This window comes from Heloderma suspectum, chromosome 2 (genome assembly GCF_057233095.1).
Source record: "Heloderma suspectum isolate Gila_16-S chromosome 2, 16-S_ref, whole genome shotgun sequence".
NCBI lineage: Eukaryota > Metazoa > Chordata > Lepidosauria > Squamata > Helodermatidae > Heloderma > Heloderma suspectum.
In genome coordinates this window covers 395,571,799-395,586,685 of record NC_139459.1, presented here as the reverse complement: position 1 = coordinate 395,586,685, position 14,887 = coordinate 395,571,799, and the positions used below count along the sequence as shown (strand labels likewise).

General features: G+C 45.4%; 1 protein-coding gene across 1 annotated transcript; it reads right to left on the bottom strand.

Annotated features, from left to right (window-relative positions):
* Positions 1–1,288: 1,288 nt before the first annotated feature.
* LOC146356527 (vomeronasal type-2 receptor 26-like) lies at positions 1,289–14,680 on the bottom strand. Its single transcript, XM_084830164.1, has 11 exons — positions 14,637–14,680; positions 14,226–14,492; positions 12,509–12,518; positions 10,610–11,437; positions 8,881–8,978; positions 8,718–8,724; positions 6,717–6,814; positions 5,530–5,542; positions 5,208–5,300; positions 3,513–3,639; positions 1,289–2,199 (listed from the first exon to the last, which is right to left on the bottom strand). Exons 1-11 carry the CDS (start codon positions 14,678–14,680, stop codon positions 1,289–1,291), a joined length of 2,496 nt encoding a protein of 831 aa, XP_084686290.1.
* Positions 14,681–14,887: the final 207 nt, after the last annotated feature.

The window sequence follows — 14,887 nt, the reverse complement described above, 5'->3', positions numbered from 1 at the left end:
GGAAAGAATTCCAAGCCACTCAGTTCTTGAACAATATTGTTCATATAACAATTGTACAGGAAGGGAGCCAAAAGGCAGCCCTGATGTACACCTCTTTTGGTCAAGATGTTTTCTGAAAGCAGGCCGTTTGCCCCAAGTCTGACCTTGAGAGAGGTATGAGAGTGGAGCTTTTTAATTAAGTAGAGCAACCTTCTGTCAATATTGTGGTAGATAACTTTTCCCATAGGCGACTTCTGTCGACAAGATCAAATGCTGAGCTGAAGTCCACAAGAGCAGGGAATAGTTCTTTTCTACCTTGTTGAGAGTATTTTTGAATAAGACGGTGAAGAACAAAGCACTGATCTATTGTGGACTTTCCCTTTCTAAATCCTGCCTGTTGTTCAGCAATGACTGAATTTTCAGCAGCCCAAGACTCTAGTCTGCGTAGTAGATATTTGGGGTATAATCTAGAAATGATACTTAGCAGACTAGTTGGCCTAAAGTTCTTTGGATCGGACTTAAAACCTTTCTTGTGAATTTGGACTACAATACTCACCCCCCAGCCCTTAGGAGCTCTCCCATGAGAATTTATAACAGTGAATTCGGTGGCGAGGACTAGTCACCACCAAACAGAATTTGCTCTGAGCAATGCTCCAGGGAGCATATCCTCACCAGGGGCTTTTTTTTGTAGTGAGGGAGTTGATTAAGCCTTTTGACATCTAGTCGCTGTCTAATGAAACATATAGAACATAGCAGATAAGGGGGAAAAGTGCATTTGAACACAGCCCCTCATGATTCTGCATTTAAAATGGGAGCAGAAAGCTCTGGTAAAGTTGCAGGATTTTAGCCAGGTGTGGAAATGCTTTAATACTAGCTTGTTCCTTTCTAAGGATTTTTGTTTCACAGCAATGAAAATTGGTTTTGTATATTCTCAAGAGGTCACGTGTGTGTGTGTGTGTGTGTGTGTAAATTCTTAAGAGATGTAAATTAGCTTTGAAAGAATTCTTTGTATCTTCTGTTTCAGTTGACCTTGGTGAGAAGTCTCTCATAACATCTTGGGGACACAAATACATTGGGAATTAAACGTTGCAGCTCTCTGTTGTTCCTGTTGTTGTTGCTTCACCATGTATTCATAATCATCAATTCATTTTCGGAGGAATGAGAGAAAAGCTATCATAGCAGTCCATGGTTCACCCCTGAATCAATTAGCTTACATTCACTACTGCCATACTGGACACAAATTCCCAAGACTGAAAAGGGGTGGGGGGTGGGGAAGCAGGATATAAATGTAATATTCACTCAATCAGGATCATATGGCATCTTTAGTTTTAGTCACTAGGTGCTCTTTTGTATTTAGATTGGGCCTCAATACAATAATGTAGCACTTGGGAATGAAGATGCAGCCCAGTAGCCCAGCACAGGAGGCCAAGATAGAGAAGACCTGCACGGCCACCATGTATTTCCCCTTGGTGCTCAGGTAGGTGGGCACAAAGGACATCCAGACACTGCAGAAGACCAGCATGCTGAAGGTGATCAGCTTGGCTTCATTGAAGGCCCCAGGTAGCTTCCTGGCTAAGAAAGCTACTGTAAAGCAGATGGCAGCCAGGAAGCCCATGTAGCCAAGGGCACCATAAAACATGGCAACAGACCCTTCGTTACATTGCAGGATGATCCATCCAGGCTGGGAGTGCATGTCAGAGTCTGGGAAGGGTGGAGAAATTCCCAGCCAAATCGTGCAGATGACAACTTGGATGCTGGAACAGGAAATAACGATGGTGTCGGCCAAACTCTTCCCCAGCCATCTCCTCACCCTGTTCCCTGGCTTTGTGGCCAGGAAGGCCAGCACCACAGTGATCGTTTTTGCCAACACAGAAGAGATGGCGACTGAGAAGATGATGCTGAAGGCTGTTTGTCGGAGAAGGCAGGTCACTGCCCTTGGCCGTCCAATGAACAAGAAGGAGGACAAAAAGGAAAGCAGGAGGGAGATGAGGAGAAGATAGGAGAGGTCCCGGTTGTTGGCTTTGACTATTGGTGTTTCGAGGAATTTAATGAAGATTCCTAACACACAGCCTGTGGTGAAGGACAAGAACAGGGCAAGGGACATTAGGAAGATCCCCAAAGGTTCTTCATAGGCAAGGAATGTTATATCCTTGGGAACACATAGATCTTGGTCCTTGTTTGGATGCTGATCTTCTGGGCACTTGTTACAATTATCTGCATCTGAAAAGAAGGAGAATGGCTTCAGCATGATGTCAATACTGCATTCATAGTAGCTGGTATTCTATCACATTTCATACAACACATTTTTCAGGGTGAAAACCAGAAAAGCCAATAATGGTGGATGGTGCATTCATTGTCTGACAACACATGGCTGGGAATGAATTCTTATTAATGTGAAGTCTTCGATGGTTTGAGGGCAGCAACTTCAAAATTCGCTTCTGGAATGATTCATTTAACATTATTTGCCCTGGCAGAGAAGTGAATGAGAGCTGGGAGATATATTCAAGAGCAAGTAGGCCTCCCTTCACACAAAGCATGTATCGTGCCTACTGGATCTTGCCCTTCTCCCCTGTGCACTATGGGCCAGGCCATATTTCATGGTACACATGATTCAACATGGGTCAGCCCAATCATATGCAATGCAGAGGGTGTGCATGTTTTCTAAACAGGCCCTTGGCAGTTGTGGATTCCCATTTATGGAATGCTCTTCCCAGAAAGCCTTGCCTAGCAGCTGTGCTGATATCTTTTCAGCACCAGGCAGAGAGGTTTTAATTTTCCCTGGCCTTTTAGCTGTTGAAATGAGTTCTCGCCGGTGACTTTACACTGCAAAGACTCTGCAGTTTCATATTATTTTATGGCCATTAACTTGTTCATATTATTTAATGTTTCTTCCCATTAGCTGCCCTCAGAATGCATGTATTGAAGGGCAGGAGATACACACACACACACAATTGGAAATGTATTATATATATTTATATTATTAATATATTAGATGAAGTAGTGGGATGCACATAGGATGCCATCGCTGAAAGCATCCACTGCCTTCCCTGCTCTCCCCCTGAACACACAGAATCCATCCTCCAAAGTACAATTGTAGCTTTCTGGAATTAATTATGGGAGCTACATGTCTAAAAACAAGGAAGGATCCAGATTTTTTAAAGAAAAACTTTAAATCCTTCACCGAATATCTCTAGGGGAACAGGCTGTCCACTGGAGTCACTTACCTTCCAGAGTGGAGATCCTCCCTTCTGGACAAGGAGCACAGAATACATGTATTGAAGGGCAGGATATAAATATAATAGATGAAGTTGTAAGATATATGTAGGATGGCATTCCTGAAAGCATCCACTGCCACCCACCCCCCGCCCACACAGAATGCATCCTCCAAGGTACTTTTGTAGCAACTTTGTGGAATTATTAATTATGGGTGCTACACATCTAAAAACAAAGGACCCAGATTTTTAAAATATCTTAAAATCCGTCACCAAATATCTCTAGGGGAGTCTCTTACCCCTTCCTCTGGAGTCACTTACCTTCCTGAGTGGAGATCGTCCCTTCTGCACAGGGAGCACAAACATAGCAGCAAATGGGCTCACCTTCTTTAACCACCTTGACGTACCCACAATCACAGCTATTGGAACACTTTGAATGGGGCAGGGGCTAACCATAAAGAGAAGAAGCATTGAGCGCAAGGGGTCAGGAGTAATTTATCTACAGAAGGGAGTCACGCACACGCATAGGTGTGTGAACTTTCAGGGGCTCGCAGTGGTAGAGCAGGTAAACAAAGCTATCATTAAACTTATTAACTCTGTTGGAGGACACAAATCGGGAAGGCTTCTCTCCATGAAAGCAAAATCCCACACCCTGCCTTTTTTCTTGCCGAGTCTTTCCAGGATTACAATTGGCACATGACATGATCCTCCCCCATCCCAACCCCCCTCCTTGGTTTTGGCTGATTCCTTTGTGGGGAAGTTCCATCTGTTCCATTTATACAGCCAGCAGTTGGTGCTGTGACATTGCAGCAATATTGCGCTATCAGCCTATCCAGGAAATACACCACCTCTTGGTGGAGGTGCATATTTATTACTGCATTTTTGGAGAGTGAAATCATGGCAGAATTAAGCTAAAAAATCATGGGAGAGGCACCAGAGGACAATGCTGCCATGAAACAGACCCCCAAACATCCGTGAGTAACCAGTGTGGAGAAGCCCTAATTGAGATGGTGCCAGGATTCCCCTTTTGACCTGGACCCCCTGAGCAACTCCTTAAGGGTCTCTTGCCTCCTTCAGAGTCCCACCTTCCTTCTTTTACCTTCCCCGATCCAGTGATGTGGGGTTTAGGCAGAAGGCGTGGAGTGATTGACACTCTAGACACAGGGTTTAACCACAACAGTTTACTGGTAAATTAGCCTAGCTGTAGTTAGACTTTTCTAGGCTGCTTCTTCCCGCTCACTCTTCAGACTCTGCTCTCACTTCAGGCTCTGGCTCTCTCTGCCTGGTCTTTCTGACTCTTACTGGCTCTCTCCCTCTCTATACATACCATCCTCCCTCAAAACTGAAAGTACTGCTTCAAACTTGAAGAAATGAAACTTAAGTGAAGGAATGAAACTGAAACTTAATCAAAGAACTGAAACTTAACCAAAGTAATGAAACTATTCCACTCAGGGTTACCCCCTCCCAAAAGAACACTCTAGGCCTCTAAGCCTGCCCCCTTTTTTCCTTTCTCTCTGTAGGCTTCAAACCTTCACACATATTTTTCCAGAGAAAGATGGACTGTAAAAGCCATAGAGGAGCACTCCCCACTCCCAAGGGGAAGCCATTCTAGATGGAAAGTAGGACATCACCTTCCCCCTCCCAGCCACCAGCCAATCCACATTTAGGATTAAGGAGCAGGGTTTCCGTCCTTGCCATATGGCAGAGCTCACATACAGGCCATTGCCCTGGGACCTCTCTTTTCATCACGCACACACGCACACAACCTTAACTGCACTGTTATTTGAAATATGTAAAGTTCTAGGCTTACAGTAGTATTTCTATGCCACACCACCAATTCCACAACGAGTGTTCCCTAATGGATCAAATGCTTTCCCCCACCTGGTTGAGCCATTTGGGCCACACAATGGCATCCTGGTCAATGGAGAATGTTTGGCCTGTGGCTCCCTGTCTCTCTATACTCCCAAATTTCACTCTAACAACGGATCTGTTGGGAAACACCACCCAGTTCAGTACGTCAAAGTTGGCTGCCAGGTCTCCATTCTGGTCCAAATACACTCCATCCATGGAAGTATTGTAAATCTGGGGATCCCTCAGGAAAGGGTGGAGCTACAAAGAGAAAAGAGCAGTGTTTAGAATACAGGAAACCAGGTTGGGTTTCTCATCCGTGCTTAGACAACTTCATTGAGCCCCAGTTTTTTCTGAGCCCATTTCAAATTCTGGTGGGAATCAACTGGTTTTCTCAGGTAAAAATCAAATGCGTTCAAGTGTTATATTCTGTAACAAGAGCTGAAGATGAAGAAGTTCACAGAACAGGAGGGAAAAGTGTGTGTTTTACCTGCGGCTTGTGCCTAAGGAGTGATACATTGTAAATATGGGTGTTGGTGGAGTGGCCCTCACTCTTACCAATGGGAGGGATACAGGAGGCCTGGTTTCTGTCTTTTATAGAGAGTATGGTTGGATTGAAATTGCTACCATCTGCTGGGAAGATACTCAGACATTCTACACATATCCATTGGTCCTGAGTTTGGGGATGTGATGGAATTCTGGCTGCACCGAATCTGATTGGCTGAAGGATTCTGACTGAAGCCAATGTAAGTTGCTGTTGAGAGGCATCAGGCAGAGAGTTCCTCTGAGTGTCACCAGGGAAGAGTGACAATGGAAGAGTGTCTTCAGGAGAGGCCAAGAGCCTCAGGAAGACAGCAGCTAGACCTGGAGGCCAAGCTGGAAGAGGGCAAAGCCGAAGCAGAAGGCCAGGAAGCATGGAGAACACAACTCCCAAAGCAGCCTTCAGGAAGAGCTGAGGCCTGGGGGACAGTCAGTGGAGGTCTGAAAACAGAGCAAGCAGCTGGACCAGACTGAAGACTTCAGGGGAAGTCTGGTAAACTGCATGTAAGGTCCCAGGTGGTTGTCCAGCCTTACCAGGAGGAGGACAACATGCCACGTTTTCTTTGACAGGGCTGTGTGTTAAGTGGCGTGGAGCTTGATAAGAGGATTGGCTCAGGTTTGGTTGGAATTGGGAAATATAGCTTCTATAACCTGATTGGTGGTAACAGTAACAACATAAAAGCCTTGTTTTAAAGCAACCATAATGATAAATAGTTATAAATAGTAAGAGTTCTTGCTTTAGTCCTCTTTAATAAAATACTCTGTATCATTGTTTACTAATCCATGAGCAGTGATGATGTTGGGCAATGTCACAAATTCTGTTTGCTTACAACTTCCTCTCCAGGCACCCACACTTCACCTTGGTCTTTCAGGTCCAAATCCAGATGGTGAGAACAGAGTGCCTGTGATCCGTAAAGATGCATCACTGGTACTGTATTGCCATATGAAGCATATGAATACAGTATGAAGACTTATTGCATTGCTAGAGAACATGAGAAGAGCCCTGATGCTGGATTAGAACAGGGTCGAGCTAGTCCAGCATTCTCTTCACACAGTGGCCAACCAGCTGTCAACCAGGAACCCACAAGCAACCTGTGAGGCATCCTGTGAATTGACCCATGCCTGTTCGTTGTTTACATCAGCAGCTGGCAGGTTGGGTTAAACAGTGAGATGGAGCCCTCTTCTTCCAGGAAGACTAGATGTTTCATAACATCTAACATGTGAAGGTTTGAGGCCTACAGAGGCAAGGAAAGGAAAAGGGTCAGGCCTAGAGGCCTGGAGTTTTCTCTTGGGAGGGGGTATCCTTGAGAGGGGTAGTTTCATTTCCCTGGCTATGTTTCAGTTTCATTTCCCCAGTTAAGTTTCAGTTCATCAGGTTTGAAGTAGTACTTTTAGTTTTGAAGGAGGAGGTTATATAAAGAGCGATAACACCACTAAGAGCAGAGTTGGGAAGACCTCAGCCTGAAGAGGGAGCAGGAAGAAGCAGCTTGGAAAAGTGTAAGTACAGCTAGGGTAAAGGAACTTGCACTTTGCAACTTTTATTTTCTCTTAATGTCCTTTGTATCACTCTATTGTGTAAATACTTTTAGTTGTGATTTGCTTGCTTTAGGGTGCAATGCTATGCATGTTTAGACAGAAATAAACCCTACAACTTTCAGCATTCCCCGGCCAGCCGGACTGACTGGGGAATGCTAGGAGCTGTAGGGATTTTTTCTGTCTAAACATGCATAGGATTGCACCCTTAATTTACCAGTAAACTGTTGTGGTTAAAAGCTGTATCTAGCGTGTCAATTATCCCACATTATTGGGAAGGGGAGGTTTGAAAGAAGGAAGGTTGGACTCTGAAGGAGGCAAGAGATCTTTAAGGAGTTGCTCAGGGGGTTCCAAGTCATGAGGGGAACACTCACAGCAACTGAAATTATCAAGGGGCTGGAACGACAGCTGGGATTGTTTAGCCCGGGAAAAAGGTGAGGAACGGGAGACATGTAGAGGTGTACAAAATTATGTACGTATATAATCTCATAATACTAGAACCTAGGGTCAATCCATGAAGCTGATTGGTGGGAGTTTCAGGACAGATGAAAGGAAGGACTTTTTCGCACAGCACATACTTAAACTATGGAACTCGCTACCACATGATGTAGTGATGGCCACCAATTTGGATGGCTTTTAAATGGGGTTAGACAAATTCCTGGAGGAAGAGGCTATCCATGGCTGCTAGTGTATGGCTATGTGCTAATGCCAGTACCAGAGGTAGTGAGCCTATGTACACCAGTTGCTGGGGAACATGGGCAGGAGGGTGCTGTTGCACTCTTGTCCTGCTTGTGGGTTTCCCGTGGGCAGCTGGTTGGCCACTGTGTGAACAGAATGCTGGACTAGATGGACCCTTGGTCTGATCCAGCAGGGCTCTTCTTATGTTCTTAATGCAATAGAGGACTAGGACAATATGGGGCATCTTTGCAGACCAGGGGATGGGCACATAGAGGGTAAGTTTTAAGCAAGCTCAATTTGTGATACAGCACAACATCAGGACTGATGATGGGGCATGTCAGTTAAGGCGTACTCTTTAGCATTCACTTTCCTGGCTTTGTGGCAATTGAGCCAACAAGAGATAGCCTTGACCCTGATCTTAAATCAGAGGTTTTGGATCATTGAATTTTCCTAGTTTGTGAAGAGGAAACGTATAATTGCAGTGGTGGCTGGCAATCTTACCCTCTCCCAATGTCTTTGAATCTGCTTTCTTGCAAGCATACCTATATAATGATTAGGATAATAAATATTTAGCCAAGGTTAATCATGATTTCATTTCAAGAGTCATGAGTCTAAAATCTCAGCGGTGAGAGACTTCCACAGAAAGCCTTGTTTTAAAGTAACAGTAACATAAATAATAAATGTCCTTGTTTAATCCTCTTTAATGAAATACTCTGTATCATTGTTTACCAACCCGTGATCAGTGATGATATTGGACAACGTCACAAATTATTTTTGCTTACAACTTCCCCTCTGGGCACCCACACTTCGCCTTGGTCTTTCAGGTCCAAATCCAGATGGCGAGGACACAGTGCCTGTGATCTGGAAAGATGCCCCACTGGTACTGTATTGCCATATGAAGCATATGAATATAGTATGAAGACTTACTGTATTGCTAGAGAACATGAGAAGAGCCTGGATGCTGGATTAGACAAAGGGTCAAGCTAGTCCAGCATTCTCTTCACACAGTGGCCAACCAGCTGTCGACCAGGAACCCACAAGCATCCTGTGAGGCATCCTGTGAATTGACCCATGCCTGTTGGTTGTTTACATCAGCAGCTGGCAGGTTGGGTTAAACAGTGAGATGGAGCCCCCTTCTTCTAGGAAGACTAGATGTTTCATAACATCTAACATGTGAAGGTTTGAGGCCTACAGAGGCAAGGAAAGGAAAAGGGTCAGGCCTAGAGGCCTGGAGCTTTGTCTTAGGAGGTAGTATCCTTGAGAGGAGTAGTTTCACTTCCCCAGTTAAGTTTCATTTCTCCAGGTTTGAAGTAGTAGTTTTGGTTTTGAGGGAGGGGGGTATATAAAGAGAGTGATGGAGCCAATAAGATCAGAGTCGGGGAGAATACAGCCTAAAGAGGGGGCAGGAAGAAGCAGCCTGGAAAAGTGTAAGTACAACTAGGGTAAAGCAACATGCATTTTGCAACATTTATTTTCTCTTAATGCCTTTTGTACAGCTACTTCAACATTTGTCTACAGCCCAAACCCCATGTTATTGGGAAGGGGAAGTTTAAAAAAAGGAAGGTGAGACTCTGAAGGAGGCAAGAGATCTTTAAGGAGTTGCTCAGGGGGTTCCAAGCCATAAGGGGAACACTCACAGCAACTGAAATGATCAAGGGGCTGGAACAACAGCTGGGATGCTTTAGCCTGGAAAAAAGGAGAGTAGCGGGAGACATGTAAAGGTATACAAAATCATGTATGGTGTACAGAATGAGGATAAGGAGACATTTTTCTCCCTCTCTCATAATACTAGAACCTCGGGTCATCCCATGAAGCTGATTGGTGGGAGTTTCAGGACAGATAAAAGGAAGGGCGTTTTCACACAGCACATACGTAAACTATGGCTTTCGCAACCATAGGATGTAGTGATGGCCACCATTTCGGATGGCTTTAAAAGGGGGTTAGACAATTCCTGGAGAAAAAGGCTATCAGTGGCTACTAGTCCTGAGGGCTATGTGCTACCTCCAGTACCAGAGGCAGTGAGCCTATGTATACCAGTTGCTGGGGAACATGGGCAGGAGGGTGCTGTTGCATTCGTGTCCTGCTTGTGGGCTTCCTGCACACATCTAGATGTCCACTGTGTGAACAGAATGCTGGACTAGATGGACTCTTGTTCTGATCCAGCATGGCTCTTCTTATGTCTTTAAAACAATACAGGACTAGGATAATGTGGGTCATCTTTGCAGACCAAGGGAAAGTGTGGATGCATGGAACGTAAGTTATAAGCAAGCTCAGTTTGTGATACTGCACAACATCATGACTGACCATGAGGCACATCAGTTAAGGCATACTCCTTAGCTTCCAGATTCCTACCTTTGTGGAGCCTGAGCCATCAGGAGATAGCCTCAATCCTCATCTTAAATGAGATCACGGAATTTTCCCGGTTTTTGAAAAGGAGAGGTATAATTACAGTGGTGGCTGGCAATCCTACCCTCTCCCCAATGTCTTTGGATCTGCTTTCTTGCAAGTGTACCTATGGGATGATTAGGATTATAAATACTTAACAAATGTTAACCATAATTTCATTTCAAGACTCAGGAGTTTAAAATCTCAGCAGTGAGGGACTTCCACAGAAAGAGGACATGGACTTTTCCAGACAGTCACCCTCTGCATATCTCAGGACATGAAGTTTCAGAAGTGGGTTTCCCTCTGGAATGTACACAATTTCCCTTCATCACTACATCTGAAACTTTCTCAGAGCCTGAATCCAAGACAAGTCCAGCATGGTTCAAGTTTTCATAGACTTCTGAAGAGCTCCCGCTGAGGGAGAGAAGGCATACCTGCCATGGCTGGACCCTGTGAAGTTCCAGCAGGCCACCAGCAACCAACAACATCCGCCTGGATCTAAATGAATAAGCAGCATTTAAGGCATGCGCCAGAGCCCAGACAGTGTTGTAAATGATGTAGTTATCCAGAGACAGGCTTCTGTCATGTATCTCTTGGGCTGGCGAATTCTCCAGTTGCTCTCTCTCTCTGCATCTTATCCACCCTTTCACAGACAACTGCTGTTTTGAATCAAAGCAATGAAATGCTTTCTCCACAAACTGCTTCATAGCATGGAATACCACTACAAAATCATCATAGTTTGCCTTTTTCTTTGGCTGGAGAAAGAAGGAAAAGATTCCATGGATGCGTTGGAAAGATAACTGGTTATACATCAACTCCAAGGTGAAGTCCCACATAGCTGTTGTGACCCAGACTTTCCCTACAATGTGATTCATCAAGGGTTCAACATAGTGCTGTACAAATAACATTCCATCTATGAAGGAACCCATCTCCACATAGTAAAGAAATACGTTGACTTGTTTCCAACTGAGATTGGAAGAAATGCGTCTTGATCCCAGCAAAACTATGCTTCGCGATGTTTCCGGGAGTATTTGTGAGAAGGCAACACAAATATTGTTCCTAATAAGCAGAGGGATCATAGCCCTCATGAACCTCTCTCCATTGTTAGTGTCTGGAACAATGAGACCGATCCACACCCATCCGAAATGCAGGAACAGTTTGGCAATCTCTGGATACTGTTTTTCTTCTGTGGGGACCATTTGGTAGAGCAGGGGGAACTGAGCTTTATCATCCAAATCATGGGAGACAAATGCGTAAGTGACCTAATAAGGAAAGGAAGAGACCGGTGATTTGTTTTGTTTAGAGATGAAGGACAACATTATTAACACGTAGCAAAATACTAGGCATTATGAGGCAGAGAGGGGAGACCCACATCTTGCTGGGAGGGACATATTTACAGCAGCAGGAGAATATATGCATTTAAATTTTCAAAGTTTTATTCTGGCAACCAGCATTTTACAAGGACTATCTTAAACTTCTGCAGCTTTGTTGCAACTGTAAAATATTTTTTGTCTCATGTTCCCACATGTTATACTTCAACAGAGTATAGGAAGAGTGGATTCCCCCACACACACATCTAAATCAGACCTTTTCTGCAGTGGCCCCATAATTCTGGAATTAGTTGCCATCAGGGGTCCTCCAGGCCCCATAATTGCAAGCTTTTAGGAAAGCCCAGAAAACCTACTGCTTTACTCTGGCCATCCTCTAATTATGTTTAATCAGACTGGGCTGTAGCTGCAGTTGTATGTGGCAGATTTTCTTTTAATGCTGGTGTTGGTTGTTTTTAGGATGCTTGCTGCTGTTGCTGTTTTTACTGTATCGGTCTTTATTATGGGAGTGTCAAGTTTCCTCTTTTGAACTGGACCTCCTGAGCAACCCCTTAAGGATCTCTTGCCTCTTTCAGAGCCCCACCTTCCTTCTTTTACCTTCCCCTATCCAATGATGTGGGGTTTAGACAGAAGGCGTGGGGTGATCGACACTCTAGACACAGGGTTTAACCGCAATAGTTTATTGGTAAATTTGAAGTGAGCAAATCACAACTAAAGGTATTTACACAATAGAGCAAAGGGATACAAAAGCCCTTAAAAGAAATTAAAAGTTGCAAAACCCAAGTTCCTTTACCCTAGCTGTACTTAGACTTCTTCAGGCTGCTTCCTGCTCTCTCTTCAGGCTCTGGTCTCCTCGATGCTGCTCTTACTGGTGCTCTCTCTCTCTCTCTCTTTATATATCCTCCTCCTGCAAAACCAAAAGTCTCTCTCCTCACAGAGAAACCTGAACTACCTCATCCTTTGCTGGAAGGAGTGGACAGCGGGGAGTTCCTATTCAGAACATACCCAGAATGTCCTATATCAAGAAACAATTGGCTATATTACCTTGGCAATCTATTGGGTGTTCTTTCCTAACAAGGGGAAAGGCTGGGTTTGCCCACTGTTAAGCAGTCCTCCTACTGTCCAATCCCCAATCAGTCTGCAAATGCCCCACTGCTCTTCACCCTACCTGTGGGATTTTGTAGATGCTCGTCATGGTTGAAATCTGGATGGAGTTTTCAGTGTCAGCCCCCTCAGGAACAGCCAACAGGTGATGCTGCCTTCCACAGTTATAGTTGGGAACACTCGCTTGTCCAGCAGAGAACAGGTCTACCAAGGCATCAGAAGTCATCCTGGCATCAAAATAGTTCTCATAGATGTTGTAGCCCAGGGTGATGTTAAGTAAGAGGCTGGGATTCTGGTTGATGTCCTGAACAGCAAACAAGAAGGACAGGAGGTTCCAGTACTTCATTGTTCCTTTCCTGCAAGATATATGCTCTATCATAACCCTACATTCAATGCAAGTAATACACAGTTCTTGCTTCTTTGACTCTATGGGCCTTTCCAAGACCTTTAACCAGGCTTACATTGATTCAGAGCAAAAGCCAGAAGCACAACAAACAATCTCCACTCAGTGACCTGGTTCGCACAACATGACCTCACAGATATGAAGGTGACATATGATATATAGACATCAGTGATGGCTAGATAGCATCACTGATGCAATGAATATGGACTTGAGCACACTCCAGGAGAGAGCACAGGACAGGAAGGCCTGGCGTGCTATGGTCTGTGGGGTCACGATGAGTCGGACACGACTGAACGACTGAACAACAACAACATAAATGGGGAAAGGCTTCTTTATTATGATGGGAAAGCAATCAGAATGCCTTGGGTGTAGACACCATCCTGTAGAGGAAACGACTGACTGATCTTGAAAGCTTTGGGTTGGTGGGGGTGGGTATGCAAGTGATCATAGAATCATAGAATAGTAGGGTTGGAAGGGGCCTATAAGACCATCAAGTCCAACCCCCTGCTCAATGCAGGAATCCAAGTCAAAGCATCCCTAACAGGTGGCTGTCCAGCCTCATCTTGAACGCCTCCAGTGGGGGAGAGCCCACCACCTCCCCAGGTCATGAGTTCCATTGTTGTATTGCTCTAACAGTCAGGACATTTTTCCTGATGTTCAGCGGGACATCCTGTTGATCAATCTGTTGATCATCAGCTCCACCTCTGGCTACCCCTTGGTCTGCCTACCTTTGCCCCCCCTGCAGCCCCCGATGAGGGGGAATTAGTGACCTAGCCTTCGGCACACAAAATGAATGCCCAGAAAGAACAACCTTAGCCAAAGGATTACTTCGGTTCACAGGGCATTTAAAAAAAAAAAAAAAGTGGGTTCTTGTTCTGTGCACTGAAGTGAAGGCAGAAAGACCCGACCGTCCGATAATATGTTGGTACCTAACTTTACAGCTCAGAAGGAGCCTGGCCAGTGGCAGGATGGGAAGAGGCAGGCTGTGAGCAGGGCCTTAGCCTTGGGACATCCACAACGCCTCCCCCATTTAGCAGCACAAGGCTAAAAGATATGACGCCGGAAGATGAGCCCCTCAGGTCGGAAGGTGTCCAATATACTACTGGGGAAGAGCAGATGGAATTTCCAAGTAGCGCCAGAAAGAGTGAGTGCTGTGAGCAGGGCCTTAGCCTTGGGATACCCACAACGCCTCCCCTGTTTCCCAGGATAACTTACCAGTAAAGTCTGCCAGAAGGAGACTCCCTGAAGGTGAGTAGCTGGAAGAGAGCAAACGTCGTAGAGGTGACCCCGCTAATGAGGTGGTCTCCGGGCCTGTAATAATTAAATGGCTCTGGATGCTCCCTGAGCCAAGCCGAGGGGCACTTCGCCTCCAGCATCCCACCGACTGCACGAGGCAGAAGCGGCGGCAGAAGCAGAGGCAGCAGCACTGTGTGAGTGGCTGCTACAATCTTCTGACTAGTGACTGTGCCTCCTTTCAGCTCCCTGCCCAGTTAACCAGAAGGAGGCAAACCCTCTCGCCAGACTTCAGAGGACTTCCTACTGTGGAGACACAGCCCAGCCAGCCAAGTCTTCGCCTCCCAAGGGCAGAAGAGGACGCAAACCTCATGCCCACACAGTCCTCCTCACCTGCCCTGAACCTCCTGCCCAGCTCCCGGTGGCACGGGAGCCATTTATGTGCCAGGCCTCTCAGGCTCAGATGCAGGATGTCACCTCATGTTGCTCCCTCATTCAGTGCTTCTGTTATTGGTCTCAGGGGCGATCATGGGAAGCATCCCTTGATATTCAGTGAGAAGGAGAATAAATGAGTATGATTTTCATAATTATAAGGGGAAAGCGGCCTCAGCTCTGCAACATCCCGAAATCTGTGTGAATCCACA

Coding starts and splice junctions, on each gene's coding strand:
- LOC146356527 (XM_084830164.1), bottom strand. CDS start 14,680: ATGGCTCCCGTGCCACCGGGAGCTGGGCAGGAGGTTCAGGGCAG. Junction 8,979..10,609: donor ACAGGGTCCAGCCATGGCAG/GTATGCCTTCTC, acceptor TTGCCTCTGTAG/GCCTCAAACCTTCACATGTT. Junction 3,640..5,207: donor ACCTGGCAGCCAACTTTGAC/GTACTGAACTGG, acceptor CTTTATGGTTAG/CCCCTGCCCCATTCAAAGTG.